Source organism: Anabrus simplex, chromosome 1 (genome assembly GCF_040414725.1).
Source record: "Anabrus simplex isolate iqAnaSimp1 chromosome 1, ASM4041472v1, whole genome shotgun sequence".
NCBI lineage: Eukaryota > Metazoa > Arthropoda > Insecta > Orthoptera > Tettigoniidae > Anabrus > Anabrus simplex.
The window spans coordinates 442,551,094-442,579,079 of record NC_090265.1 but is presented as its reverse complement, the minus strand read 5'-3'; the positions used below and the strand labels follow the sequence as shown (position 1 = coordinate 442,579,079).

At 38.5% G+C, this 27,986-nt stretch overlaps 1 protein-coding gene across 1 annotated transcript in view; it reads left to right on the top strand.

The window, feature by feature from the left end:
* The window catches only part of Nct (Nicastrin), a 178,792-nt gene that overhangs the window by 70,448 nt on the left and 80,358 nt on the right, over window positions 1-27,986 (top strand). Inside the window, exon 6 of the mRNA XM_067135186.2 lies at window positions 13,092-13,331. Within this exon, the coding sequence (XP_066991287.1) occupies window positions 13,092-13,331 (240 nt within the window). The remainder of the gene's footprint in view (window positions 1-13,091; window positions 13,332-27,986) is intronic.

Sequence of the window (27,986 nt, the reverse complement as noted above, 5' to 3'; positions counted from 1 at the left end):
GAAAGGGCAATTAGTGCTCCTGACTTCAGAAATTCTGTCATAATACTTCTACGAGAGTATCAGCACAGTCCGCCGGCAAAACGAAGACCTTCTGATTACATACCACAAGCGCACCTGACGAAGAGGCACTTTCTTGGGGAGCAGTAGGACAAGAGTCACAAACCTAATTGTGTTGTTTGTTCTAAAATAACAGCAAAATGTTCAAAGAAAGGACAGGGACTGTGCAAGAGAAAACAGACAGGTGTTTTTTTTTGGTAAGAATTGCCCGGGACAGCCTGCAATGTGTTTGGAGATGTATAACAGTAATGTGTGTTTCAAGGTCAAATGTCACTGCTAGTTTGCCAAAGTTCAGTTAAAAATGGTGCAATTGGTGTTGTATGTCACTACTTTTAAGAAAATAAAGTTTCAGTTCATTTGAAAAATATGAGAAAATTACATTTTTCTGTTAGTGTTCTGTTTAAAAAAGTGCAGCGAAAGAGTTAATTCACCCCCCCACCCCCAGGTGTCTGTATCTCTCCATTACTTACAGGGGCTTGTCTGCAAGTCTAATATGACCTTTCCCTTTTTTCTCACCTCTAGTCATAACAAGAGTTTTACTCTTTTCTACACTTATGTTCAATCCACATTCTTCAATCTTCCCATTCACCACATCCAACTGTTCTTGAACATTCATGTCCTCTTCTCCCCAAATCACATCATCATCTGCAAATAACAATATGTTCATTTCTCTTCCTCTATAAGCTGCTTTTGCTGTTCTCATGATGTCATCCATTACTATTGTAAACAGGATTGGTGATAGAACACTTCCCTATCTCAGCTCACTAGTGATTTTGAACCATCTTGTCCTGCCAACTTGTGTTTGCACGCGACAACATTCCTTGTACATTCCCATGATCATTTTTATTAATCCCTGTCCAATTCCTTTTTTCACCAGACTGTCCCAAACTCTAGTCCTGGGGACACTGTCATATGCCTTTTCAATGTCAATGAATGTCATCACCATATCATTCCCATACTCCCGTTGCTTTTCCATTCGTTGTCTCATAATGAAAATGGGCTCAGTTGTTGACCTTCCACTTCTGAAAGCAAACTGATTTTCCTGTATCTGATTTTCAACCCTCAATCTTATTCTACTTTCCAGTATCCTCCCCATTAGCTCAGCACCATGGGATATCAGACTAATTCCCCTGTAGCTCTTCAATACTTTCTTATCGCCTTTCTTGAAAAATTGGGATTATTCCTTTTTGCCAATCCTCAGGGACCTCATTATTCTCCTAGACAATTCTGAGAACTCGATATGTCCACTGCAGGCCTACAGCTCCAGCTGCCTTTATCATCTCCACTGAAATTTCATCTATTCCAGCAGTTTTTCCATTCTTCATCATTCTTACTGCCATTTCCATTTCATTCATTGTAATTTCTTTATCCATTTCTTCATCAACTAATTGCCTTTCCTGGTGGTCTGTTGAATGACTGTCAATAATTCTCATGTTCAGCAACTTCTGAAAATACTCTCTCCATCTATTCCTTATTTCTTCTGGCTTTGTTAATATTATGCTGCCTTCATCCTTCACAAATCTGGTGTTTACTTAATCTCTCTTTTTGTTTCTTAAGATACCATACAATAATTTCTTGCTGCCCTGCATATCATCTCTCAATTTCTGTGTGAATAAGGCCCAGCTTTTCCTCTTTTCTTCCTCCACTACTTTCTTGGCCAAATTCTTTACCTCCACATATTTTCTACTTTCTTCAGTCTTGGATGTTTTCCATGCTTTCCATGCCATTTTCTTTTCCTTCACTGTAATCTTTACCCTATCATTCCACCAGTGTGTCTCTTTGTCTTTCACATTTCCTGATGTTCTACCCTATACCTTTTCTGCACATCCAACCAGTGCTTCTTTAAATCTTTTCCATTCATCTTCAACATTCCCCATCTTCGTCCTGGGTACCAAGAGTATTATTTTAGTTTGAAATTCTTCTTGTATGCTTTTCTCCTTCAGCTTCCATACTTTAATTCTTTTCTCTCTTCTTAATTTGTTTTTTTCAATCTTTCCCACTTTGTTTTTCTATCACAACTCTATGATCACTACCAAAGGCTTCTTCAGGTATGGTTGTAACATCTAAAAGGTTCTTCCTGTGTTCTTTCTCGATGATCATATAATCAATCATGATCTTTGTTCACCTGTCTCCCCAACCATATCTTGTAATCTTCTGACTGTTCTTCTTCCTAAACCAGGTGTTTCCTACAATCATTTGGTTCCTCATGCAAAAATCCACCAACAACTCGCCTTCTGGATTTACACTTCCATATCCAAAGGGCCGTACAACATCTTCCTTTCCTTGTCTTTCGACTTCAACTGGTGCGTTTAGATCTCCATCAGTAGCACTTCCCAATCTTCTATCTGTCTCTCCACTTCCTCTAAAAAGTCCTCTAGATGTTCATCTATGCAACCTGTTTGTGGGGCATACAACTGAAGTAGATCTTTTGTGCCGTTTTCAAACTGGAGTCTTATCATCATCATCATCATCCTATCGCTGACGCATTTTGCAGATTTCACATATTCTTGGATTTCTTTTCTGAGTATGATGGCCACTCCATTTTTTGCTTTAGGTCTTCCGCTGTAATACAGCCTGTATCGTTCTTTCAGAGGAATCTCTCCTGTACCCCTCTTCTTGGTCTCACACAGTCCAAGTATGGCTATCTCTTTTTATTTCATGAAGTCAACCAGTTCTTCTGTCTTTCCCGTCAGTGTCAGGACATTTACTGTCACAGTGTTGATGTAGTTTGGTGCTGGTTGCCCACTTCTCACAGTTCCCCCAGCACCCAAAGAGCTGCTCATCGGTTTTAGCAGGGGACATCCTAACTTTTACTGAGGCACCATATCTGCTTTATCCATATAGGCTATTGTTATGATGGGCTCGCCACACCCAAAGCCATTCTATACCTATTGCCAGGTTCGAAATTAGGCCGCCCCTAACATGGAGACAGGCGTCTTTCATAACTGCGCTGCTCTGAAGTACAGACGCCACGGGTTTTTCCCTTCTGCCATCTCCATCGTACTGAAGTTAATCTTCTCCACCGTAGATGCCATTGAGGACTTCACCTATAATGCAGGGCAAGGACCCTCCATATTTATGAGCCCTGGAGAGAAGGTGTCCCAGTATTTTAAAGCTCCCAGGAATTAGACTACCTGTTGGTCTGTGGGTTGTAATGGGTATTTCAACCAGCCCTACATACTATAGGGGCCCCCTATCCACCACCTGGGGATGCGCTTTGTAGGGGTCAGGTTCCCTGGTTACTTTCGGAAGTTAACCTCACCCACAAAGGCTGAGATTATACACTCAAGTTCACAAAAAAATGGAACACCTTGAAAGACCAGAGATATGGTATGAAAATCAGTGTGAGAAGAGCAAAACAGTGGTGATGACAAGAGGAGAAAGAGAGAAGGAAAAGGAATCGTTAGTATCAGGAGACAAAACATTGAGGTTGTTGAATGCTTCAAATATTTAGGAAGTGAAATAATGCAAGATGCAAGAGATCAACAGAAGGGAACAAGTGGGAAATACGTTGTACCAGAATGTAAGGAACTTGGTGTGGAACAGATAAGTTCCTATGAAATGTAAAGAGATAATGTACAAGATGTACGATACTGCATTATTAACGTATGCATCAGAGACTTGGACATTGACAGCAAGAGATGAGAGTAAAATTCAGGCCAGTGAGATGAAGTTCCTGAGGAGTATGATAGGGAAGACAAGGAGGGACAAAGTAAGAAATGTTGAGGTCAGAAAAGAAATAGGGGTAGAAAAACTGAGTGGTAGGGGGGAGAATAAATTGAGATGGTTTGGACATGTTATGAGGATAGAGGAGGGAAGGATACCAAAACAAGTGGTGGAGGCTAAGATAGAGGGCAAGAGGGAGGCCCAAAACAAAATGAATAGACTCTGTCAAGAACAGTATAAGAAAAAGACTGGACTGGAATACAATTACTGAAGATGTGGTGGAAGGAGAGGCAACGGTGGAGGAGTACAATCAACATCCTGACCTGGCAAGAACTGGTCAACGAGAAATAAAAATTATGATGATGATGATGATGATGATGATGATGATGATGAATATTATACATATATCGTCATCCATTCCCTTATATATAGATATATATACCGGTATTACATATAAATTAAGTATATTTGTTATTATATGTAAATGAAGTATTTTTGTTTTGTTTTTATATTTCCATAGATTATGGAATTCACAACCACATAACAGAGCAGGAACAACCCAACAGACAATTTAAAAATAAAAATTGTAATTACCAGTACTTATATAAAAACACATTCCATGATAACATTTAAAAAAGTGTAATACTAACTACAATTGTGTCTTAGAATACTTGTCTCTTTCCAGATTGGTTCTGAAACTGTCCCAGAAAGCCAATGGGTGTACTAAATCTTCAAGTTATAATTATTTTACACAAACTAATAACTTAACTTCTTATTATACTAAATATAAAAAATATTATTATTCACTTTATAATCTAGCCTAACAAATGGTGGTTTTGTAGACTAGTATAATCTACTAACCTTCAGTCTTAAATATCAAGTTTTATTACTATCCTGTAAGCATCATGTATAATATAGTAGGAGAGGTTGGCAAAATGAGCTGGGCCCAGGGTGCCAAGCACAATAAATCTAGGCTTGGGCAAGCATGTTGTCTTGCCTGACATCTTTACTTGGAAATATTTTTTTGATTAATAGACAAGCACATGTCTCAGTCAGAGAGCAATATCAATAAATGAACAGAAAGGCAGGGTAGGGGTGTAGCTGGAGCTTAGGAACATGACTGCTATGACCAGCTGCACCAGGTTCTGTGTGATGTTAGTCAATGCTTAAAGTTTGCAAACTAGCAGCTACTACCCCTAGAAAGTATTTATTTTCCAGATTTACTTAAACTCGTATATTGCAACAAGTGAATTTAATTTTTTTTCCGTATTAATAAATTTTAAAAATTCTCAAAAGTACTTCATTTCTAGGTCCACCTATTCAATACCTAGGTACAATGTCAACTATTTATTAAGATAATAATTTCTTAAATGTACGAACATGTTTTCTTCATTATGTAGATCATCTCCACCTAATTATAGAAAATCACAACAAAAACATGACCAAATGTACTAATTACAAAGATATGTTAAATACATTGTGCTATATTTTTGTACTCTAAAGTTGTTAACAGAAGGCTCGACCTTAAGAATGCTCTTGTTGAAGTAATGGATATGACGTAGGTATTTGAAAAATGAGGCTGAAAGTATTCTCACACAGTACACTGTAAGTGGCCATCATTACAGATTTCGTGATTAAGTAGTTGTCAGTACAGGAATTTAAGTTATATTTGAGTTTCTCCAGTAGCAAAATCAATCTAGAAAAGAAAGAACGGACAGCCCTTAGAGTTTTCTCATTCGTGATGTTGACAATCGAGCGGGTGATCGCCTTGTTTCAGCGCTAGTGAAGGGTTATGGTAAAGCAAGAGAAGTAGAAAGAGTAGCATGGGTGGGGGCGGTTCTTTTACAATGTGTTGATAAAGATTTATTTGCTGAGGGTTTATTTCTATTGCTTCATCAGATAAAATGTTAGTTTTTTCTGAAATCTCATTAAGATTGGAGTTTGGATTTTTTTTGGGGTCAGTGTGTATGTACAAGTTTTCAAGAATTTTTCCAGTTCTCCATTTGTTTCTTTTTTTACCCATTTTCCTATGTAGTGTCGGGCTTGTCCATAGGAAATCCTGACTACAGGTTCTGGGCCTACAAAATGTGTTTCTGCCCCTTTCCTGGCCATTTTATTTGACTTTTCATTTCCTTCTATACCATCATGCCCTGGTACCCACATTATTTTGACAATGTTGTACTTTGAGAGTCTCAGGAGAAGTGAATGGCAATACCAGACAATTCTGGATATTATCCGGACTGCTTCTAGTGCCTTAATGGTCACTTGGCTGACTGTAAAAATGAAAATGTTCTTATTCCTATACTTCATTTTCAGATTTTCTTCAAGACATGTTGTGATACTTCCACTTGAAAGACTGTAGTGTGTTTGCCCAGGCTCATCTGGATTGATCTCTCAGGTCTTCCCCCGCTCCTGTGCCATCCCCAGTCTTTGAGCCATCAGTCCACCACATTATATCTTCTTTTTCAGTCTTCCATTTGTTGATATCCCAGTCGTCTTTTTTTATTATCTGGGTCTCAAACGGCTTTTTAAAGTTGTACTTTGGTATCATATGGTCAGAAGGCATGTATAGAACCTCCTCTGTTATTACTCTGTTAATTTTACAGTGTCCTAGATTGGGTTTTTGTGCATTCCACCACTCTGATTGTGCCAATCTATATGAACTCATTCTAGCCTGTCCTTTTATGAAATTGCATAGTGATGGGAGGTCTAGTAAAGTATTGGAAGGCTTCTGTCGGCGTAGTTCTCATTGCCCCAGTTATGGCTATGCTTGCCATTCTCTGTAGGCAATCCAATCTACTACTGACTTTTCCTTGGCTTACTTTCTGCCACCAGATGATAGCAGCATAGGCCATCAACGGTCTAATGATCATTGTATATATCCACATTACCATTGATGGTTTTAGGCCCCGTGTCTTTCCAACGGCTCTTTTACATGCATACAGCAAGTTCTTGGCCCGGGTTATGTTCCTTTCTGTATGTGGATTCCAGTTTAGATTTTTGTCTAACACTATACCTAGGTGCAGTGCCTGTTCTTCCATATATATGTCTTGCCCAAAGAGCGTCAGTGATCTCTTTCCCTCTAATTTTCTCCTTCTTGTAAAAGGGACCAGAGTTATCTTGTTCTTGTTGACTGATTGTTGTTCTTCCCAATACCAGTTCTCCACAAGGTTAAGTGATCTTTGCATGAGGTCCTGGATAACACTCATCACCTTACCTCGTACCACAATCACTAGGTCATCTGCATATTTTTGTGTGTAAAAACCTTGTTCGTTGAGCATAGCTATGATTTTGTTCACCACGAGGCACCACAAGGTTCACATCAGAGGAGAAAGAACTCCTCCCCGATCACAGCCTCAGGTGGCTCTAACCGTGCGTGTTTCTTCGAATAGAGTTGCTTTTATCTTCCTTCCGTCTAACATGGATTTAATCCATTTGACGGCGGTTTTACTCACCTTGCTGCTCTTTTCCAATGCTTTGATCATAGAGTCACAGATTGTATTGCTGAAGACTCCTTCTATATCAAAAAATGCTGCCAGTTTCTTTATATTCTAGGCTTTTCTCTAGTTTACAAACCAGCTGGTGGAATGCTACTTCAGTGGATCTGCCAGGTCTATATACAAACTGATTTTCATGTAACTTTGAGTTCAGTTGCACCGTTCTTCTGATAAATTTATCCAGAATTTTCTCATTTGCATTCAGCATGAAGAAGGTTAAACATAATGGTCTGTATGCTTTGGCTTGGGCATAATTTGCCCTTCCAGGCTTCGGTATGAATACTGCTTTAGCTTCAGACCATGATTTTGGCATGTACCCTAAAGCTAGACTAGCTCTGAAAAGGTCCGTCAGGGCATTGACGAGTATCTCCCGTCCTTCCTATAGGAGTATCGGAAGTATGTCATCTGGCCCCGGAGCCTTTATGGGATGAAACATGTCGATTGTCCATTTTACATGGTTATGTTTTATTATTCTGTTGGCACAGTTCCAGTCTGCTCTTCAAGCTCCGTTCTCTGTTCCAACCGTTTCTTCTTCTGTCATCTCTTCAGCCTCGTGAAAGTGACACGCCATTAGTATCTCCAGTGTGTCCCTCCCCGCCTGAGTAAATGACCCATCTGGTTTCTCCAGTGTCCCCACTTGGTTTATATGGGTTGCTTTCAGAACCTTCTGGACCCTTGCTGTTTTAGTGTGTAATTCCACTTTCTCACAGAACAGTCTCCAAGATTTTCTTTTTGTTTTCTGTATCTCTGGGTTATACTCAGTGAGTTTCCTATGATATTCGTCCCACATACCATTTCTAGATGATATTCTATACAACATCCTAACCTATTTTTTCATTTTGGCTAGTTGTTCCACCACCTTACTTATTTTGGTGTTTTTCTTTTCATTGAGAGAACAGTTTTCATGGAATGAGTCTATAATGGCCTCTTATAATAGTTCCACTGCATCACCCAATTCTTTGTCCTCTCATGGTAGTTCTTTTTGGGTCTCTGTATATCTCAATCCCACATAGTCTCACATCTATTGCAAATTGGATGTGCTGGTGGTCTGCCAATGATGGTTCCTCCAGCACCTTGCAGTCTTTAATAAAGTTTGCAGTATGCGTAGTGCTTAGTGTAATGTCTATTACCTCCCTTCATTTTTATTTATAAATGTAGGCTTGTTTCTTAGGTTTAGTATTGTCATCTCAGTTCCAATAATAAACTCTAGTAAGGACTCACCTCTTGCATTGCAGTTCGTGCTGCCCTATGCCATGTGGTGTGAATTTGCACCTGCTCCAAGGACTAGGTGTTCGCCTTTCCTCTTTTCGTTGCAAATTAGGTTCTCAACTTCTTTTGATGGGGGCAGATTAGTTGAGTCATACGGGAGGTACACAGAGCCTATGGTTATTTCTCTGGGTTCCAAGTTTAATCTTAGCCATGGTTGATTCCTGTGAACAATGTTCCTGCAACATAAGACATTTTAGTTTCCTGTTCACAAGAAGACATGTTCTGGGTATTTCCGTTGTTGTATCGTACATCAGCTTACCTTCAGATTCCGCCAGTCCTGCTACTCTGCCCTTGACTACCCATGGCTCTTGAATAAGGGCCATGTCAATGACCTCAGACTTGAACTTCCTGGCAAAATTGGCCACAGCTGTTTTTTTATGCTGAAGATTAGCCTGAAGGACCTTTAGCTCCATTTTTATCAACATTGGATTTTGTTTTTCCCCTGATGACTTGAAACTTGATCCGCCCAAGTCCGAGCTTAGCCTTAAGGCATCTTATTGAGCTCTTCAAAGTCTCTTTTACCAAGGGTTAAAATGACTGTCCTTCCTGTCTTGTCGTTTGAAGTGGCATTCAGCACTCTCCACTTGTGTGTTAGAAGTTTGGTATTGTGCTGATTGATTCTGACAGCAGTGTGCTCTACTGGAGCTTCTGTTGCCATTTCTTGTTTTGAGTCAGCGACAGCCTGTCCAATTGGGACTTCTGTCTCCATTTTTTCACCTTGGACTTGCTCCCGGATCTGCTGTACTTCAGCTTCCTTTGTTTCCCTTGATGTCGAAGTTTTTGAAATTGGTTTTTTATAAGGATCCATATTTCAATCAGTCATAGGTTTTTTGCCCCTTCTAGGGTAGTGAGCGTCGTTCTCACCATCCATGGTGAGGCATACAGCAAGACATTGCCCTCCCGCAACTCAGGCTCTCCGTAGCAGAGACCACGCCCCTCAGTCGTCCATCCAGTGGTCCGCCCCTGGCTCGAACCTAGCCATATTTGTTCCCTTTCAGTAGGCCTACTCACGTGGTCTCCACTTGGCATTATCATGACTGAGTTCACAGCCATGACTTCCCCCTAGGTTGGGATCGCCCCTTTCCCAACCCGCGGCTCCTCCAGGCTACGTAGAGCAAAGTTATGTGTTGTTTCCATTACCCCGCAGTGAGCCTTCACCTCAATCACCAGCCTCACTTCACCTGAACCACCGTATCACCCATGTGGAGGAACCATGGATGCCTCTCTAGCATGTGTGGGCGAGGCCTCCACTTCCAAGCCTAGACTTGGACTAGTAACAATCACAATGCCTCAAGTCGTTTTCTGGCAATAACTGTTTTTGGTCCGCGAGAAGGTATTTTATTTCCCTCAGACCCTCTAGACAATTCTGGAGGGCCCCCCTATCTGCCAACTGGGATGCATCCGATAGGGGACCAGGTAAGAAAACCCCCACGGGATTGAAATCCTTTGTGCTCATTGGTATATAAATAGCTCCAGTGTTCTCCCTAGGACCTTTTTAATGGGCGCACTGCCCAGTCAGCCGCTGCCCGGCTAACATAACCTAGATGTATTTGAGGCATTGGGTGCTCCAAATTAAAATGTAACTACTGTAAAACTGATTATTTAAATGATAAATCATTATTATCAGCACAATGGCATCGATTACATCGGAGTTTAAATGTTTAGTTCTGACTATCACGTAGAGTCGTGTGCGAGCTGGTGTGTAGATTAACGTGGAATCTCATGCGAGCACTTGATTCTGTATGATGTCACTCTACAGCATCGAGTGGTAAGCCGTAGTGTTACAAGATAGTAAACAAGCAGCATAACATTAACACTAGAAGTTCAAAATACTCTGTAAATTCTTGTTCGTGATAATAACACTAAAATATTAACATTGATGCTTTCACGGCCCACACTTGTAGACATGATATGGCATAATGGGTTTTGCCATATCAAGAAATCAAGGTGAAACTCTTTACATTTCGCAGAGAACGTTGCTCCGCATCTTGACTGTTCTAAACCCAAAAGCCCATATCATGTCAACACTAAAATAATTCAGTTTTGCAGTTAATGCCAGTCTGATATTATAGTTAATGCTCTGAGGGGAATAAATTCATATTTTATGTTCATTTTTTATGTAGTATTCCCCGCCCGGCTACTCATTCCTCCCACCCGGCTGACGAAAATTTCTGGGGAGAACACTCTGCTCTGTGTATCACTGTATTCAGACCTGATACATTGTGTGTGTAGCAGTAGTGGTTCTATTTGTTGTCATTAGTATGTGATGTCTGAATGGGCTTTCCGTATATTTTGTATGACAGGTTGTCATTAATGCTACCAATTGTGATGTCTAAAATGTTTATTTTCTTGTTAGTTTTTGGTTCCATTGTGAACCTGATTGACTTTAATTAAGATTCCTTGAGAATATTGGTCGGTTAAGAAAATGTTTTCAAAGTTATTCAGAAAAATGTTTACTATTAAGCTATATCATGGCTAACCCTTCTTTTTGAGACTAGATTTGATTATTGAATGTAAAGCAATTTTTGTTTAATTTTGTTCTAAGAAAGTGAATTATTTCTTTTGTTTCCATTAGGGAAGTGTTTTCTTTTAGGTTTTCTATAATTTTAATGGATTCTTGTATTGGTACATTGGTGTACATGTTGGTAATCTCAATGGATATCATCCATGCCCTTTCTGATATTATTAGTTTATTTAGTTCTTTAATTCTAAGCTGTTTTTAATCAACCTTCTTTAAGAGAGATTTTTTTCTTTTAGAATTTGGTTGAGTTGTTTCCTTAAATTGTAACTTGAAACGTCTTTGCAATTTACTATTGGTCTAATGGGACATGAGGTTTTTTTTTGTGTTTAGAGGAGGGCTTTTAGTGTGGGGAGTTCGGGATTTTAGATGGCAATGCTTTCTTTTTCTTGTTTTCTGATATTAAAGCCTGTTTTCTTGATCGCATGTTTTATTTTGTTTTGAAATTTATTTGGTGGGTCGCATTGTAGCCCTTGAATTCCATGGTTGTTAATGAATTCTGTTGTTTTTTCTATGTTCTTATCTCTCTTCATTATGACTGTTGTGTTCCCTTCATCTGCTTTTGTGACTGTTGGGGTGTCGTTTTTTATTTTGTTAACTGTTTTCAAAGCCGAGTATTGAGTAGCACAATTAGGTGGAATTTTCTTGTATGACTATTTTTAGGGCTGTGTTGGTGGCTACGTTTTATATTGTTTCTGTTTGTGGTGGGGGTATGTTTCGCATGCAGTTTCTACGTCAGGGTTAAGTGTTTTGTGTTGTTTTCGGTATGACGTTCTTGGCAGTTGAATTTCAGGCCCTTCTCTAGCAGGTTTATTTTTTATTTGAAAAGGTATAGTGTTTGATCTGTTAATTAATCTACGGTGAAAAGTAGTGATTTTGTCGTGGTTAATGTTTTCTGGTTTTTTTCTGTTTACTGATTATTTTTTATGATATATTTTATATATAATTATATAATATTGTCAATCATCTTTTGTTTCCTGATTGCTTCTTTTTTTAATGTAATCATATAAAGAATAAGTGTTTGATACCCGGTGAGTGTACAGTGCCAAAAGTTGCTTAGGTTTAAATGGATGCGTAGAATTTGTCTTGATTTTCTGTTCCTTTATGTATGCAAATTTAATTTTATTTCTGATCCATAATAATTGTGATTGGGATGTTTATATTTCAGTTGAAGTTATTGTAGGTTTAGCTTTTATATGGAAATGAGCTTCAATTTTAGACATTTCTTATTAAATGTAATTGATTAGTCAATGTTCATGATGTTGATTTTAAGTGATTTGAGTTTTTTTTTTGTTTTGAAATTTGCCTGACTGACCGAATGATTTGTTAAGAAGGAAGCCATACTTTCCAGTGTAGACTTATTTAAATATAAGTTAAAAGCTTTTCAGTCTGGCAAACGCACAAGTAAAGTAAAACAAAAAAACAAAAAACACTCTTGAACAATGAATGACATGTATATAAAATAGTATATAAAAATCAACACTTACTAAATAGGGTAATAAGTAAGAATTTTCATCTCACCTTGTGTGCCATGGCACACCAGTTGCAGATCACTGTCTTAGAGTTCTGCACACTTTTAAAGAATCTTTGAACTCGGCAGATAATAACTTCCTCTCTTCATGGCTCTAACAGATTAAAAATGGAATCCCTTACATGTTCAGTGACAGTCCATCAGTCCATGGGAAAGATTTTTAGAATTCATTTAACAGGATGACATTTTTTCAAAATAAATGTTCAAATGTAAAAAGAAGGAAAACTATTTCCTTATTTTCATGTGGAATGGAATCTGCCATACTCAAGTTTTCCTAGTTATGCCCACCATATCAAAATTCTTCGATATTTAATTTCATCGACCTCAGGTTTCTGTTTACCATGCAAAATATTGGTTACTGAAAAAATATTTTTGCACTGTCAGGCAATGGGCAGACTTATGTGAGTGATATATCCTGTTTCATAACACCCTTGTTCAAGAATAAAGGTTATTGAGAATTGAGTACCCTTTAACCAAGTATATTTAGGTTATTTGCTGTGTTCATTATATTTGTTCATGATGTTTATGACTTACTGTGCTTTTCTTTGTATAGTGAAGTTTTGTGACCCCCTTGGAGATCGTAACATTTGGTCTACATTGTTTCCCCGAAATAAGACATTGGATGAAGGAAAGGATAACAACAGATCTGTTATTGTGGTAGCTGCACGTCTGGATACCACGTCTATGTTTGATGGTGTAACTCCTGGAGCTGTTACACCTACAACTGGAGTTGTAGCACTGCTGGCTACAGCATATGCTCTCTCGAATATGGTTCCCCGTAATGAAAGTTCTGGTGAGTTATAATGGTACCAGGATTTATAGCCCTGTAAAATGAGTATTGAACCAAATCTGTGAGACGTTTTGCTTGTAGCGCAGGATGAATAGAAGCAATATCTTACTGTCCATTATAAACTATTTATAACAAGTATCTTTGGTGTACAACAATTTGCTTGAAGGAAAAGCAACGAGATGGGTTTCAAAGTTTATCTTAATCAGTACTATTAGCAGATCATAACAAATTTGGCTATGCGGCATGGGTCGTGAAACTGTGAGCTTGCATTTGGGAGAGGGCTAGTTTGAGCCATATCGTCAGCAACCATGAAGATAATATTCAGTGATTTCCCATTCTCACAGTAGACAAATGTCAAAGTTTTACCTTACCTTAACCTAGTCTTTATCTGTCCCAGCATTGTTGATAACCTGTCTTTGTTGGAGAGGCAGTCCAATATTTGGACTTGAAGTGGTGTTCAGGTCCAAGGAAGCATGTGGCCTTAACATCAGATAACCACTTTGATCTCTACCCTCTCTTTTCTTCCTCTACAACCTAATAGTGTCCAGGTACACCACAATCTGGAGAGCTAATCCATTTCCATATTTAATCTTGTTGTAAAGACATTGTTTACCCTCATCTTGTTTCCTTTGTTTTCTATGCAATCTCAGTATGTAAAAGCTCTGTGATGTTATATGGGGTGTTTACTTGACCAAAAAAAAAATAATGAACCCACTATCTCTACTACATTTTACCTATAAAGTCCCTGTTTCTCTGCCATTTGGTAGAGAAAAGAGAAGGTCTGTCTAATGTGGTAGATAGTCTAAATGAACAACAGCTGAAATCTCCTGCACCCAGTGGCTATGGCCATATTATCATCATCACTGTCATCCCATTTCCTAGATCTATTGTAAATTTTTATATGTGAGCATATGAAATATAACTTATTAATTTGTCTCACCCATTGTTGTTTGTAATGCATGAAGTATTTTTTTCATCTGTCTCTCGGTACAGTCCCACTTAGGGGCGTGCACTTGTGAGCTTGCATCCGGGAGAAAGTGGGTTCGAAGCCCACTGTCGGCAGCCCTGAAGATGGTTTTCCGTGGTTTCTCATTTTCACACCAGGCAAATGCTGGGGCTGTACCTTAATTAAGGCCGCTTCCTTCCCATTCATAGGTCTTTCCTATCCTATCATCACCATAAGACTTATCTGTACTGGTGCAATGTAAAATAACAAAAAATTGTTATGAAAAGTGCTATTCATAATCAGTTGTGCTACAATAGTACTTTCTGGCTCAGTGAGGAAAGCAATGGCAGACAGGAAAAGAAGAAAGCTTTTTTTTTTTTCTTAGACAACCAAAAGGCAACAACAGTATGTATTTTGAAAATACTTATTAATAAATTTACAACAATTAGGACTAAAAGAAAAGTTACAGTATTTTTCTTTATATAATGCTTGAAAATAGTTTTTTCCACTACACCCAAGACCAACAGGTCCGTCCATAAAAAAGTAGGCAACAATGTTTAGGCATGACAGTGAGTCTGGCTAGAATAACTAATTATGGTAGAAGGAGGACATAAAATGCAGACTAGCACAAGCAAGGAAGGCCTTTCTTAAGAAATTTGCTCACTTCACGCACTGATATAGGAATTAGAAAGATGTTTTCAAAGACTTTCGTCTGGAGCGTGGCATTGTATTAAAGTGAAACATGGACCATAACTAGCTCAGAAAGAAAGAGAATAGCAGCTTTTGAAATGTGGTGTTACAGAAGAATACTGAAGGTACGATGGACAGATCGAATTACTAATGAAGAAGTACTGAATCAAATTGATGAGAGAAAAATTTTGCAAAATTTGACCAGAGATAGGGCGCATCTTAAGACAGCCAGGACTTTTTCAGTGGGTTTTTGAGGGAAGTGTATGCAAAATAGTAGGGGTAGACCAAGGTATGAATATGACAAACAGATTAGAGTATATGTAGGATGTAGTAGTTACATAGTAATAAAAAGGTTAGTACAGGAATGGATGGAATGGCCTTTAATGTCCATGAAGAAGTTCATGGATTGGCCATGAATGGCGGTTCTCGTCATACTGACTGATGTGGAGCCCGATTTGAAACTGGTACACTGTGCGAGGAACATTCCAGTTTGTGACAGCGACTTCCGGCTGCCAAGCAGAAAGTAGCACTGATGTCATCGCTCAACTAGTATATAAGGAGGAGAGCCAGCAGGAGAAGGCAGATCGCCGTCCTGCAGTTTACTACACCGAATTTCAGACATGTATGCACTCCCTATTAAGAATGATGATGATGATGATGATGATGCTTGTTGTTTAAAGAACATCTAGGACATCGGCCCCTAATGGTACGAAATGTAATGACAAATTAAAAATCCAAAATCCTCCACTGACCAGAATTCAAAACATGAGGGCAAAGAATGAATGGATGGATAAGAAGTTAAAACAATCAGTGGATCCGACCCGCAATGCCCCACATTACCAGAAACTAGCGTTAAACAATAGTATTACTGACCAAGGAACTGCTTCTTTAGCACAATACTGAATCGATGATGCTTGTAGTCTAAACGGCTTCAAAATCCAGGTCATAGGCCCCTCATAATGGTACTGAAAGTAGAACCATGGTATGTGTCATGGTGCGGTACTAATCAAAAGTAGCGTAGACTTGCGGTATTCCACACATTATTGTACTACTCACAGGTAATGAAATTCGCACATGTAATACAGACCTATGGTGTTTCGCACATTGCGGTGCCATGTACAGGCAACGCAAACCTATGGTGTTCATCACATAAGTGTACTAAGCACAGGGACTCATACTATCCTGTGGTGTTCCTAATATAGTGAGTACTAATCATAGGCAAGCCAGAACCATGGTATCGCTCATATAGTGGTACTAACCACAGGTAATGTGAAAGCCGACAGTGCACTCTAAGTGGGGGGCTGACCACACAGTGCTCCTGCGTGCTACTAATCACAAACCTATTTGGTACCTAACATAGTGGTACTATGCGCAAGAAAAAGCGACCCATGGTGCTCCCCGCGTGGTGGTACTAATCACATGTAGTTTCATGGTTCTAATACAATCATCCCTTGGTCGCCCATTTTAGTCACCTCTTACGACAGGCAGGGATACTGTGGTGTATTCTTCATCTGCGTCCCCCACCCACAGGGGGTTGTCTGTTTGGTCGGCAAGAGATATTTTATTTTCCTCAAGTTCGCTGGCAAGCCGGTTAGGACCCCCTATCCGCCACCTGGGACGCGCCACGAGGGAGTATCACCTCTCCCCCTGCTACGCCAGCGTAGTAGGTTCGTGGTTATTAAGAATGTATCATGAACAGGTGGACTGAAGTTAACCGAGAGGTCTCACCTCAGGATTGCCCATCATCTACATGGAATAGAATTCTCTTCAATGACTTTCTTTTAACAAGCTGTCATATAATACACTTAGCTTTCACATGTCTAGAATCAATGTTCACAGCTGTATCCTCACAGAAAGCTATACTTCAAAAACTCTGTGCTTTAGATTACAACAACAACAAAACAAAAAAAACAGACTGTTGTTCTTTATTTTTGTGTCCTGACAACTCAGAATCTTGTAAATAGTGTAAATAGGCATAATTAGATCACTGTGTAGTCTGACAAACTCTTTACAGAGGAAAATTTAATATGTCCTCCTATCCAATACGTAACATAACTCCATCATTACATGGAGTAATAAGTCAAACATGTTTCGACTCATTTGAGCCATCTTCAGTAAAAAATGTCAATTTTTTCACTGAAGATGGCTCAGACAAATTGATTATTACTCCATCTAACGGTGGAAATGTGTATATATTTAATTTTTTTATTATTTCTGTCATGTCTCTTTTGTTCCTTCATTATGTTTTAATACATTTTTAGCTTCTATTATGTAAATGACCCTAAACCCCTTTTTTTCACTGAAGATGGCTCAAATGAGTCAAAACATGTTTGACTTTTATTACTCCACCTAAGGATGGAGTTGTGTTATTTATTGAACAGGTTGTTGTTGTTGTTGTTGTTGTTGTTGTTGTTGTTGTTGTTAGTCGTTTAATCGCTTGTGACTCTTCGTGACCCCACAGATCAAAGTGCACCATTTCTTTCTGTCGTGTGCTGTTTTATGAAGTCTTTCTAAATTTAGAGCCATGGCTTCCTTGATGCCATCAATCCACCTCATCTGTTGTCGCCCTCTTCTCCTGTTACCATCTGTCTTCCCCAGCATTAAGGTCTTTTCCAGTGAATCATGGTTTCTCTTAAAATGACCGAAGTATTTTAGTTTTTGGCTGAGTATCTGATCTTCCAGTGAACAGTGAAATGTAATATGGACTTATTAGATCTCTTCGCAGTCCACGGAACTCTAAGCAGTTTTCTCCAATACCATAGTTCAAATGCGTCTATTCTTTGACGTTCAGCCCTTCTTGCTGTCCAGGTCTCGCTTCCGTACATTTCTGCTGGGAAGACAGCCTTCACTATACAAATCTTTGTTCTTAAAGTTACGTCTCTCTTGAAAATGTTGTCAAGGTTGGCCAATACCTTCCTCCCAAGGACCAAGTGTCTTTTAATTTCATTGCTGCAGTCGCTGTCAGCATTTGGAGCCTAAGTATATGAAACTAGGAACAACCTCCATTGTTTCACCATTGATATACCAGGAGGTGATAGGTTTAGTTGCCATGATCTTTGTTTTCTTGACATTCAACCTTAGTCCAGCTTTTTCACTTTCTTCTTTCACCTTCATTAGGAGGTACTTTAGTTGTTCTTCACTTTCTGCTATCAGGGTGGTGTCATCAGCATATCTAAGGTTATTTATATTTCTCCTACCAATTTTAGCTCCATTTTCTGTTTCATCTAATTTGGCTTTCCTCATCACCAGGGAACGGATTTATATTTAAATACATCTCTCTTTAGGAAGTTAAAATTAATTATATTTTGCATTATCTTTATGAATCATGACATGTGGAGTTGGAAAATGGAGTATTCATTTTCCATATTTTCCCATATTTTGGAGTTTAGCATATATGTTCCATATTATTTGTCATTAAAATCAATATACAGTAGAACCTCGATAATTCAAAATCGGTTAATTCAAAATCCTGCCTAATTCGAAGAAGCTCTCATTCCCGGAAACATGAGATACAGTTTTATATGTTATTTAAATTGTTTAATTCGAAATACGGATAATTCGTCATTCAAAGTACAATGTCGGCCCCATTACCGAAATTCAGACTTTTAATTCGAAACTGCCTTTACTTTTTAAAACAATAGTATGCTACAGAGTAATTTCAACTCAAAATTTATCCGCGTCATAATAGAACGTGTGTTCCGGAACGTGGAGGGGTAGCTTTCCGCACTTACACTCACTTCGCTGGGTCTATAGTGCGCTTCATGATTGCTAAGTTGAATGAAATTGGAATTCTTTTGGATTCAACCTTTTAAGGAACGCCGTAATATCACACAACAGTCAGTGTGAGGAAAAACAGAATCCGCGAACACTGGCGATGCCGACAGTTGAATAAAACCGTGGCTCATATAAAAAATTCGTAGGCACCGAACAATACTGTCCTTGCCGATGAACTGCATTTCTTTATTTTAATGCGAGCCCAAACGGTCTTATGGTTTTAAAGGAGAAAGTGCCATCCGCGGAATCGTACAAGGGTGGGGGATGGGGGTCATTGTCATTGTAGTGCGTTGGAGGACATATCAGATCAGTTGGAACCCACTCGACATTATCAAAGTAGATCCTTCATAGCCAAACAACAGGTGAAGAAGGCCTTGCCCAAGTAACTATATTCATCTACTTCCTTTAAGACTTCATTCCCCAGTCTAATATTTCCTGCATTTTCTGACTTTGTTTGACTGCACTAAATTAATTTTGTTGTTGCTGTTGTTTATTTTCATCTTGTACTCCTTCTCCAAGATTGTGTCCATACTATTATGCACTCAGGCGACCATCAGCTTTGTCACAGCCCCTTTGGTATTACCTGAAAGGGATGACTAAGCCGCTCGGGGAACCTCCCAGCCCACCCGAGGACGTGCTGCGGCCCTTCCTCCATTCTTCCCTTCATCTAGTTTCTCCACTTGATTTCTGAAAGGTATGATGGGAAAGTTCCATCTCCAGCTGAACCCTAATGTTTTAGTGGCCAGATACCGGGGTAAATACAAGGCCGCAGCAAGCGGTTGTTGTGGTGCCGGGGATTCCAGTGAGTAGGTGGGCTGGAGACGATGCATGGAACGGGCGACTGTGTACTATTTGAGAATACTGCATGTTTGTGTATTTCTGTGGACCGAGGATCGCCATGAGTCAGCGAGGGAAACTGCTGTCGTGCGTATAAGGGCAAATGGAGCTGTGTTAATATTTGCTGTTGTGAGTATCGTCCTGCTGTTGAATAATGTTGAGCTGTTGTTATTTAGTTGTTCACTGCATGCGATTGTGTGAGTTACTGGCCTGTCTCTGGAGTCGAACCAAGTAATAGTTATCGTGTGTTGAGTAGCCAGTAGCTCTGCGTTCAAATCCAGTGGTCTACACACACCTACTCTACGAGGTGACTGGATTTGGGGAATTTTTAAAGTAAAGATTAGCCGTCCCCAGGTAATAGCAAGGTGCCAGACCTCCTACTGTGGAAGGAAGAGAGACTTGTAAATAGACAGCATTTAGTAAGTGTGGCCATTCATGGTTGATTAGAATTGTGTGTATATATCATTTCTGGAAAGGCAAAGTATTTAAAAGAAATAAGTTTCATAATGATAGATCCGTATTGAACTGTGATAACAATAGAGTAAATTAATATCTTATTTTGGGTCCACCTTTTCAATACAAAATGTAAATAGTTTAAATTACATAGGGACTAGTTTCGACCTATTAATAGGTCATCATCAGCCTGAAGTAAATTAAAGCGTAAATATCGAAGAAAAAATAAACAATGTAAACACAAGTACAGTCTTTTTAAAAGTACATACCATGTGGGATATTGAGCAGCAATATATTAAAAATAATAACTCTTCCAATTGACGAAGCACTGAGCGGAAGTTATGTTGTTTATTTATGAATAAAGTTCAGTGCGCCGTATAGCATTAAAAGTCCAGTGTGCACTAAAAGATGTTATAAAGAAGAATTATCAGTTGAATGCTGGCTTCTTGAGTTTGCTGTTGTATATTCGAAGAAGTTACATAATTTTTTAAGGTATTCATAGACTTCAAAACACATGGATGTTGGAAAGGCTCTTCAGTTTTTTGGAACTAGGTAATTGTTGCGCGTGGAGGCTTAGGAGTCCAGAGAAGCGCTATATTATGTTAAAAAATAGAGATCCATAAAAACGTCGCATGCGTCATATAAAAATGACAAGTTGTGAAAGTGGAAATCGAAAAAGGTTGGTTTTCAAGCGATGATGTTCATTCAGAGATCAATTGAAATTAATTTACCGTAACATTGTCTTCTCAAGATGTTTATAAACTAGAAATAATTGTCGATGCAAAGTAAGATGCTAGAAGAAAGCTCTTCTGCTTCTGGAATCTTGAAGGACGATGGATGTTTCACGAGACGGAATAACATATATTTAGTCAATTGTATGGTCCGCATTGAACTGCGAATTTATATCCACCTTTATTTAACTCCATGAATAAGTCTATGAATACCTTAAGAAATGATGTAACTTCTTCGAATATACAACAGCAAACTCAAGAAGCCAGCATTCAACTGATAATTCTTCTTTATAACATCTTTTAGTGCACACTGGACTTTTAATGCTATATGGCGCACTGAACTTTATTCATAAATAAACAACATAACTTCCGCTCAGTGCTTCGTCAATTGGAAGAGTAATATATTGCTGTTCAATATCCCACATGGTATGTACTTTTAAAAAGACTGTTCTTGTGTTTACATTGTTTATTTTTTCTTTGATATTTATGCTTTAATTTACTTCAGGCTGATGATGACCTATTACTAGGTCGAAACTAGTCCCTATGTAATTCAAACTATTTACATTTTGTATTGAAAAGGTGGACCCAAAATAATATATTAATTTACTCTAAGGCAAAGTATTGTAAGCGACAAAATAGGAATTTTACAAGAGATGAAAATTAGTGAGTCGGATACTTACAGTTTAGGCAGTTTTTGTTTTTATTCTACTTCAGAATTGAATTTTTCATTTTATTGTCTTATTAGGTTAAATATTTATTCAATCGCAGCGAAAGGAACTTATTTTAAAGTTATGAATGTTGCTTATGATTGATTGTTGGTCGTTGTCGAGTTAATTGTTTAACCAAGTGGTTTACTTACGATAGCTTTTGTAGCACTTATGATATTTTGGAGGAATTGGTTTGAAGGAATGTAAGGCATGAGAATAATAAGAGATTTTTTAAAATGTTTGTTTAAGAAATGAAGATAGAAAATAGTAGGAAAATTGACTTACTACACTACAATAAGAGAATCAAAGTGGATATTACACATTATAGTACAATATTTAGAAAGGAACATTTTTATCCAGACCTCCTCCTCTTTTTATGGTAATAGATCATTGTATTTAGAGTCATAAGTAAGGTTTAGGTACTCATTGTGGAACATTGTGGGTAACTGAAGTAATAGATGGCATTAGTGATCATGAAGTTGTTTTTGTGGTAGTTAAAAATAAATGTGATAGAAAGGAAGGTCTTAAAAGTAGGACTGTTAGGCAGTACCATATGGCTGATAAAGCAGGCATGAGGCAGTTTCTAAAAAGTAACTATGATCGGTGGAAAACGGTAAATAAAAATGTAAACAGACTCTGGGATGGGTTTAAAGAAATTGTTGAGGAATGCAAAAACAGGTTTGTACCATTAAGGGTGGTAAGGAATGCTAAAGACCCACCTTATTATAATAGAGAAATAAAGAGACTAAGAAAGAGGTGCAGACTGGAAATAAATAGTTAGAAATGGCTGTGGAAGTAAAGAGAAATTGAAGGAACTTACTAGAAAAATGAATATAGCAAAGAAGGCAGCTAAGGATAACATGATGGCAAGCATAATTGGCAGTCATACGAATTTTAGTGAGAAATGGAAGGGTATGTATAGGTATTTTAAGGCAGAAACAGGTTCCAAGAAGGACATTCCAGGAATAATTAATGAACAAGGGGAGTGTGTATGTGAGGATCTTCAAAAGGCAAAAGCATTCAGTCAGCAGTATGTAAAGATTGTTGATTACAAGGATAATGTCGAGATAGAGGAGGAGACTAAGGCTAAAGAAGTAATAAAATTTACATATGATAACAATGACATTTACAATAAGATACAGAAGTTGAAAACTAGAAAAGCGGCTGAAATTGATCAGATTTCTGGGGATATACTAAAGACAATGGGTTGGGATATAGTACCATATCTGAAGTACTTATTTGATTATTGTTTGGTCGGAGGAGCTATACCAGATGAATGGAGAGTTGCTATAGTAGCCCCTGTGTATAAAGGAAAGGGTGATAGACATAAAGCTGAAAATTACAGGCCAGTAAGTTTGACATGCATTGTATGTAAGCTTTGGGAAGGCATTCTTTCTGATTATATTAGACATGTTTGTGATAGAAGGCAATTCGGTTTTAGGAAAGGTTATTCCACTGAAGCTCAACTTGTAGGATTCCAGCAAGATATAGCAGATATCTTGGATTCTGGAGGTCAAATGGACTGTATCGCGATTAACCTGTCTAAAGCATTTGATAGGGTGGATCATGGGAGACTACTGGCAAAAATGAGTGCAATTGGACTAGACAAAAGAGTGACTGAATGGGTTGCTATATTTCTAGAACATAGATCTCAGAGAATTAGAGTAGGTGAAGCTTTATCTGACCCTGTAATAATTAAGAGGGGAATTCCTCAAGTCAGTATTATCGGACCTTTATGTTTTCTTATATATATAAATGATATATTTAAAGGAGTGGAATCAGAGGTAAGGCTTTTTGCGGATGATGTTATTCTCTATAGAGTGATAAATAAGTTACAAGATTGTGAGCAACTGCAACGTGACCTCAAAAATGTTGTGAGATGGACAGCAGGCAATGGTATGTTGATAAACGGGGTTAAAAGTCAGGTTGTGAGTTTCACAAATAGGAAAAGTCCTTTCAGTTTTAATTACTGCATTGATGAGATGAAAGTTCCTTTTGAGGATCATTGTAGGTATCTGGGTGTTAATATATGGAAAGATCTTCATTGGGGTAATCACATAAATGGGATTGTAAATAAAGAGTACAGATCTCTGCACATGGTTATGAGGTTGTTTGGGGGTTGTAGTAAGGATGTAAAGGAGAGTGCATATAAGTCTCTGGTAAGACCCCAACTAGAGTATGGTTCCAGTGTATGGGACCCTCACCAGGATTACCTGATTCAAGAACTGGAAAAAATCCAAAGAAAAGCAGCTCGATTTGTTGTGGGTGATTTCCGACAAAAGAGTAGCGTTACAAAAATGTTGCAATGTTTGGGTTGGGAAGAATTGAGAGAAAGAAGAAGAGCTGCTCGACTAAGTGGTATGTAAACTGTATATAGGATAATATCTTTTGTTTATTTCCACCTATTCAATACATTACAAGATGTTGGCATTTATGTTAAAACATTTTTCAGATGAGACATGTTTCGCCTCCTACTGTGAGGCATCTTCAGTCATTATCAAAAAAACCTTATTATTTTACCAGGCATCTGGTTAAAGATATTTTTTGATAATGACTGAAGATGCCTCACAGTAGGAGGTGAAACATGTCTCATCTGAAAAATGTTTTAACATAAATGCCAACATCTTGTAATGTATTGAATAGGTGGAAATAAACAAAAGATATTTATGCTATATACAGTTTATGAAACTTTCAATACGGACGAAAAATTATTTTCATCACTTGTAATAAGTGGTATGTTCCGAGCTGTCAGCGGAGAGATGGCGTGGAATGACATTAGTAGACGAATAAGTTGGAATGGCGTTTATAAAAGTAGGAAAGATCACAATATGAAGATAAAGTTGGAATTCAAGAGGACAAACTGGGGCAAATATTCATTTATAGGAAGGAAAGTTAGGGATTGGAATAACTTACCAAGGGAGATGTTCAACAAATTTCCAATTTCTTTGAAATCATTTAGGAAAAGGCTAGGAAGGCAACAGATAGGGAATCTGCCACCTGGGTGACTGCCCTAAATGCAGATCAGTATTCATTGATTGATTGATTTTTTTTTAGTGCAAAGTCTAACCAGATCTTGATACTTCTTTTCAACACTGAAATAGGATGATGGTAAACCCTCTCTTACTTGGTGTCGCCTGCTAATCCCCTTGTTGGATATCACCCATCAGTCTTCAGAAGTACACTCAGTTTCCGCAGCAACTTACAAATTTATTCACAAGATAACTACTGTAATGTCATGGCGTATAGCCTCCAGAGACGCCTGGTGCAGGTCTTTTAAGTTGGCGCTGTATAGGTGACCTCGAGTAATTCCCTTCTATTATTTCTAATCTTCTCCCAGTTGAAGCCTAACTAGTTTACAATACTACTACTCAAACTGGTACAACCTCCTTGGAAACCAATCCTCTCTCCTGACACAGGTCGTAATTTGGATACTGATGGAATTGTTTTCTGAAGAATATAAAATTCATGGATTCTATGTCAAAATCTTAAAAATGCATTATACACTTTGCCTCTTTCCATGTTTTTCCTGGTGTACCAAATGAAGTTTCTTCAGTCTCGTGCTGTTTGTGTTATACTATTTTTTATATTTTTTGCTACTTATTTAATGTCAAACTAACACATTGAAGGTTTTTGACAACAAAGGGATGGGAAAGGGCTAGGATTTGGAAAATAACGGCTGTGCCCTTAAGTTACAGCCCCAGCATTTTCCCCGTTTGAAAATGGGAAACCACAGAAAACCATTTTCAGGGTTGCCGACGGTGGGATTCGAACCGACTAAGTCCCGAATGCCAGCTCACAGCTGCACGACGATAACCGCATGGCCATTGCTCGGTTAAAATTCTCTCAACCGTCCTGTACAACACATTTGATGCATCTGCTATTTTTTTTTTGTTTTTCGAACAACTCCCTTCTATACTGTTATGTTTTATTCTTTCTGTTCTCAGCTTCCTTATTCATAAAACTATGAACGCTGAACAATTTCTTGTGTTTGTCCTCTTGTAGCAAACTTCAGTTTAGAATTCTCAGCGTTTATCGTTCATTTTGTGCATGAATGGTAGGAATGAATCGATTTGTTTAGCTACTGACCGTAGGTGTTCAGTCAAGTCTGTCACAAGAAGCAGCCCCTTCTCATCCCTTGCCGCCCCTCTTCTGCATTCCGCTAGTATACTAGCTGTCAATCAACATGTGATAGGTCTACCAGCAGGCTTTGCCTTATGTTTCAAGTGCCAAATTGATATGAGGCAGTTCTAAAATGTGTACTACAGCAGTGACCGACAACAGTCACGAACAATGAAACTGACGCATCTCACCTTCCCTCCGGAATTAAAACTTGCTGCATACAATAATCTGTACACAAATTACAAGATTCTAACTCAGACTCTTAAGATGTAATGACTGATGCGTACAATAATCTGGTGTTATGCCTATTACAGATGGTGGTTACGATAATTTCTTTTCTTTTCTTTTTTACGTTGTTTTTACCCTATAGATTCATTTGATGTTTACGATACTTTGCCAGCATGTGGAGTTAAAATTTTGCAAGCTAGATATATTAAACTAATGGTGCAGTAGTTTTCACACTCTTGTCAACACACGATTTCTTGGGAATAAGTATAACAACACACTGTCTACAATCGGATGACACTTCCTCTATCGTATATCTTGTGCACTAAATAGAATAACCTCACCATGTTGGTTTCTGCTAAGGCAGACAGTAAATTTGAAGGTAGATTCCAAAGAGCCTCCATGGCTCAGGCGCCAGCGTGCCAATCTCTCAATGTTGGGTTCCATGATTCAAATCCAAACTGGTTTGTGCTGGCCAAAGCATAGAGCAGTTTTCTCGAGGCACTCTGGTTTTCCCTGTCACTATTTGTTCCAGCAACACTCCCCAGTATCATTCCATTTCATCTCTCAATCATTAATCATTGCCCCAGAGGAGTGCAACCAGCTTCAGCAGCTGGTACAATTCGTTTCCTTGCCGCTAGATGGGAGCTTTATTCATTCCATCCCTGATCCGTTCGAATGACTAGAAACAGGATTGATTTTTTTTTTTTTTAAAGGTGCTTTCTCCCTATGTAGGTCTCTCAAAGCTCTATTGAATTCTGACCTCAAAATTAGGTTTCCCATTTCATCAACATCAACAGCCTCCTCATGTTCCAGAACCTTATCATTTACTTCTTTCCCTTGATCCAGTTGTCTAATATGTTCCAGCCATCTTTCTGCCATGTCTTTCCTCTCTTAATGCTCTTTATATTCATACACCTAGTTTTCCTTTCTCCAAAGGTTTCCTTGATTTTCCTGTATGTAGCATGTACCTTTCCTACAAACATGCTACCTTCAACATCCTTGCACTTCTCTTTCAGCCATTCTTCTTTAGCTCTCCTGCACTTCCTGTCTCCTTCATTCTTTAATCGCCTGTATTCTTGTCTGCCCACCTCATTTTTGCATTCTTGTATTTTCACCATTCATCAATCAGCCTCTAATATCTCCCGAGATATCCATTAATTCTTACTTGGTCTTAGCTTCTTGCATTCCTTCCTTCCCTCAGTTTGATCAACTTCAGATGGCATTTCATGACCGCCAAATTGTGGTCAAAGTCCGCGTCTGCTGCTGGGAAGGTCTTGCAATCCAACACCTGGTGTCTTAATCTCTGCCTAATCATAAAGAAGTCTATTTGCTACCTCCCTGTGTCTCCAGGTCTCATCCACATATACAGCCGCCATTTGTGGTGTTTGAACCAAGTATTAGCAAGGACTAAGTTATGATTGGTTCAGAATTCACCCATTCAAATTCCTATTTCTTTCCTTTATCCCAGTCCGAATTCTCATATGGCATTACCTTCTCTTCCTTGGCCTACCATTGCATTCCAGTCTCTCATCACAATTAGATTCTCTTCTCCTTTTACATATTGTATTAAATCTTCTCTCTCTTCATACATTTTTTCCATTTCTTCCTTATCTGCTGAACTAGAAGGCATATAGACCTGCACTATTGTGGTGAGCATTTGGCTTGATGTCTATCTTGACAACAATAATCGTTCATTATGCTGGTCATAGTAGCTTACCCGGTGCCCAGTTGTTAAACCAACTCCTGCATTTCCCATGTTTGATTTTGTGTTGATAATTCTGTATTTGCCAGATCAAAATTTCTTATATTCTTGCCAACGTACTTCACTGATACAACTACATCTTAACTTTAGTCTATCCATCTCCCTTTTCAGATTCTCTAACCTACCACAACGGTTCAAACGTCTAACATTGCACGTTCCGACTCGTAGAATGTCGGTATTCATTTTCCTGATGGCCTCTCCCATGTAGTCCCCACCTGGAGATCTGAATGGGTGACTATTTTACGTCCAGAATATTTTATCTGGGAGAAAGCCATCATCAGTACAGCATTCATTCATACAGGGAGAGCTGTGTGTCCTTGTGAGTTAGTTACAGCTGTAGTTTCTGCTGTAGTTCCAAGAGGAATATGAAAAGGAACAGATAATAGTGTATTATAATGCATATAAACATTC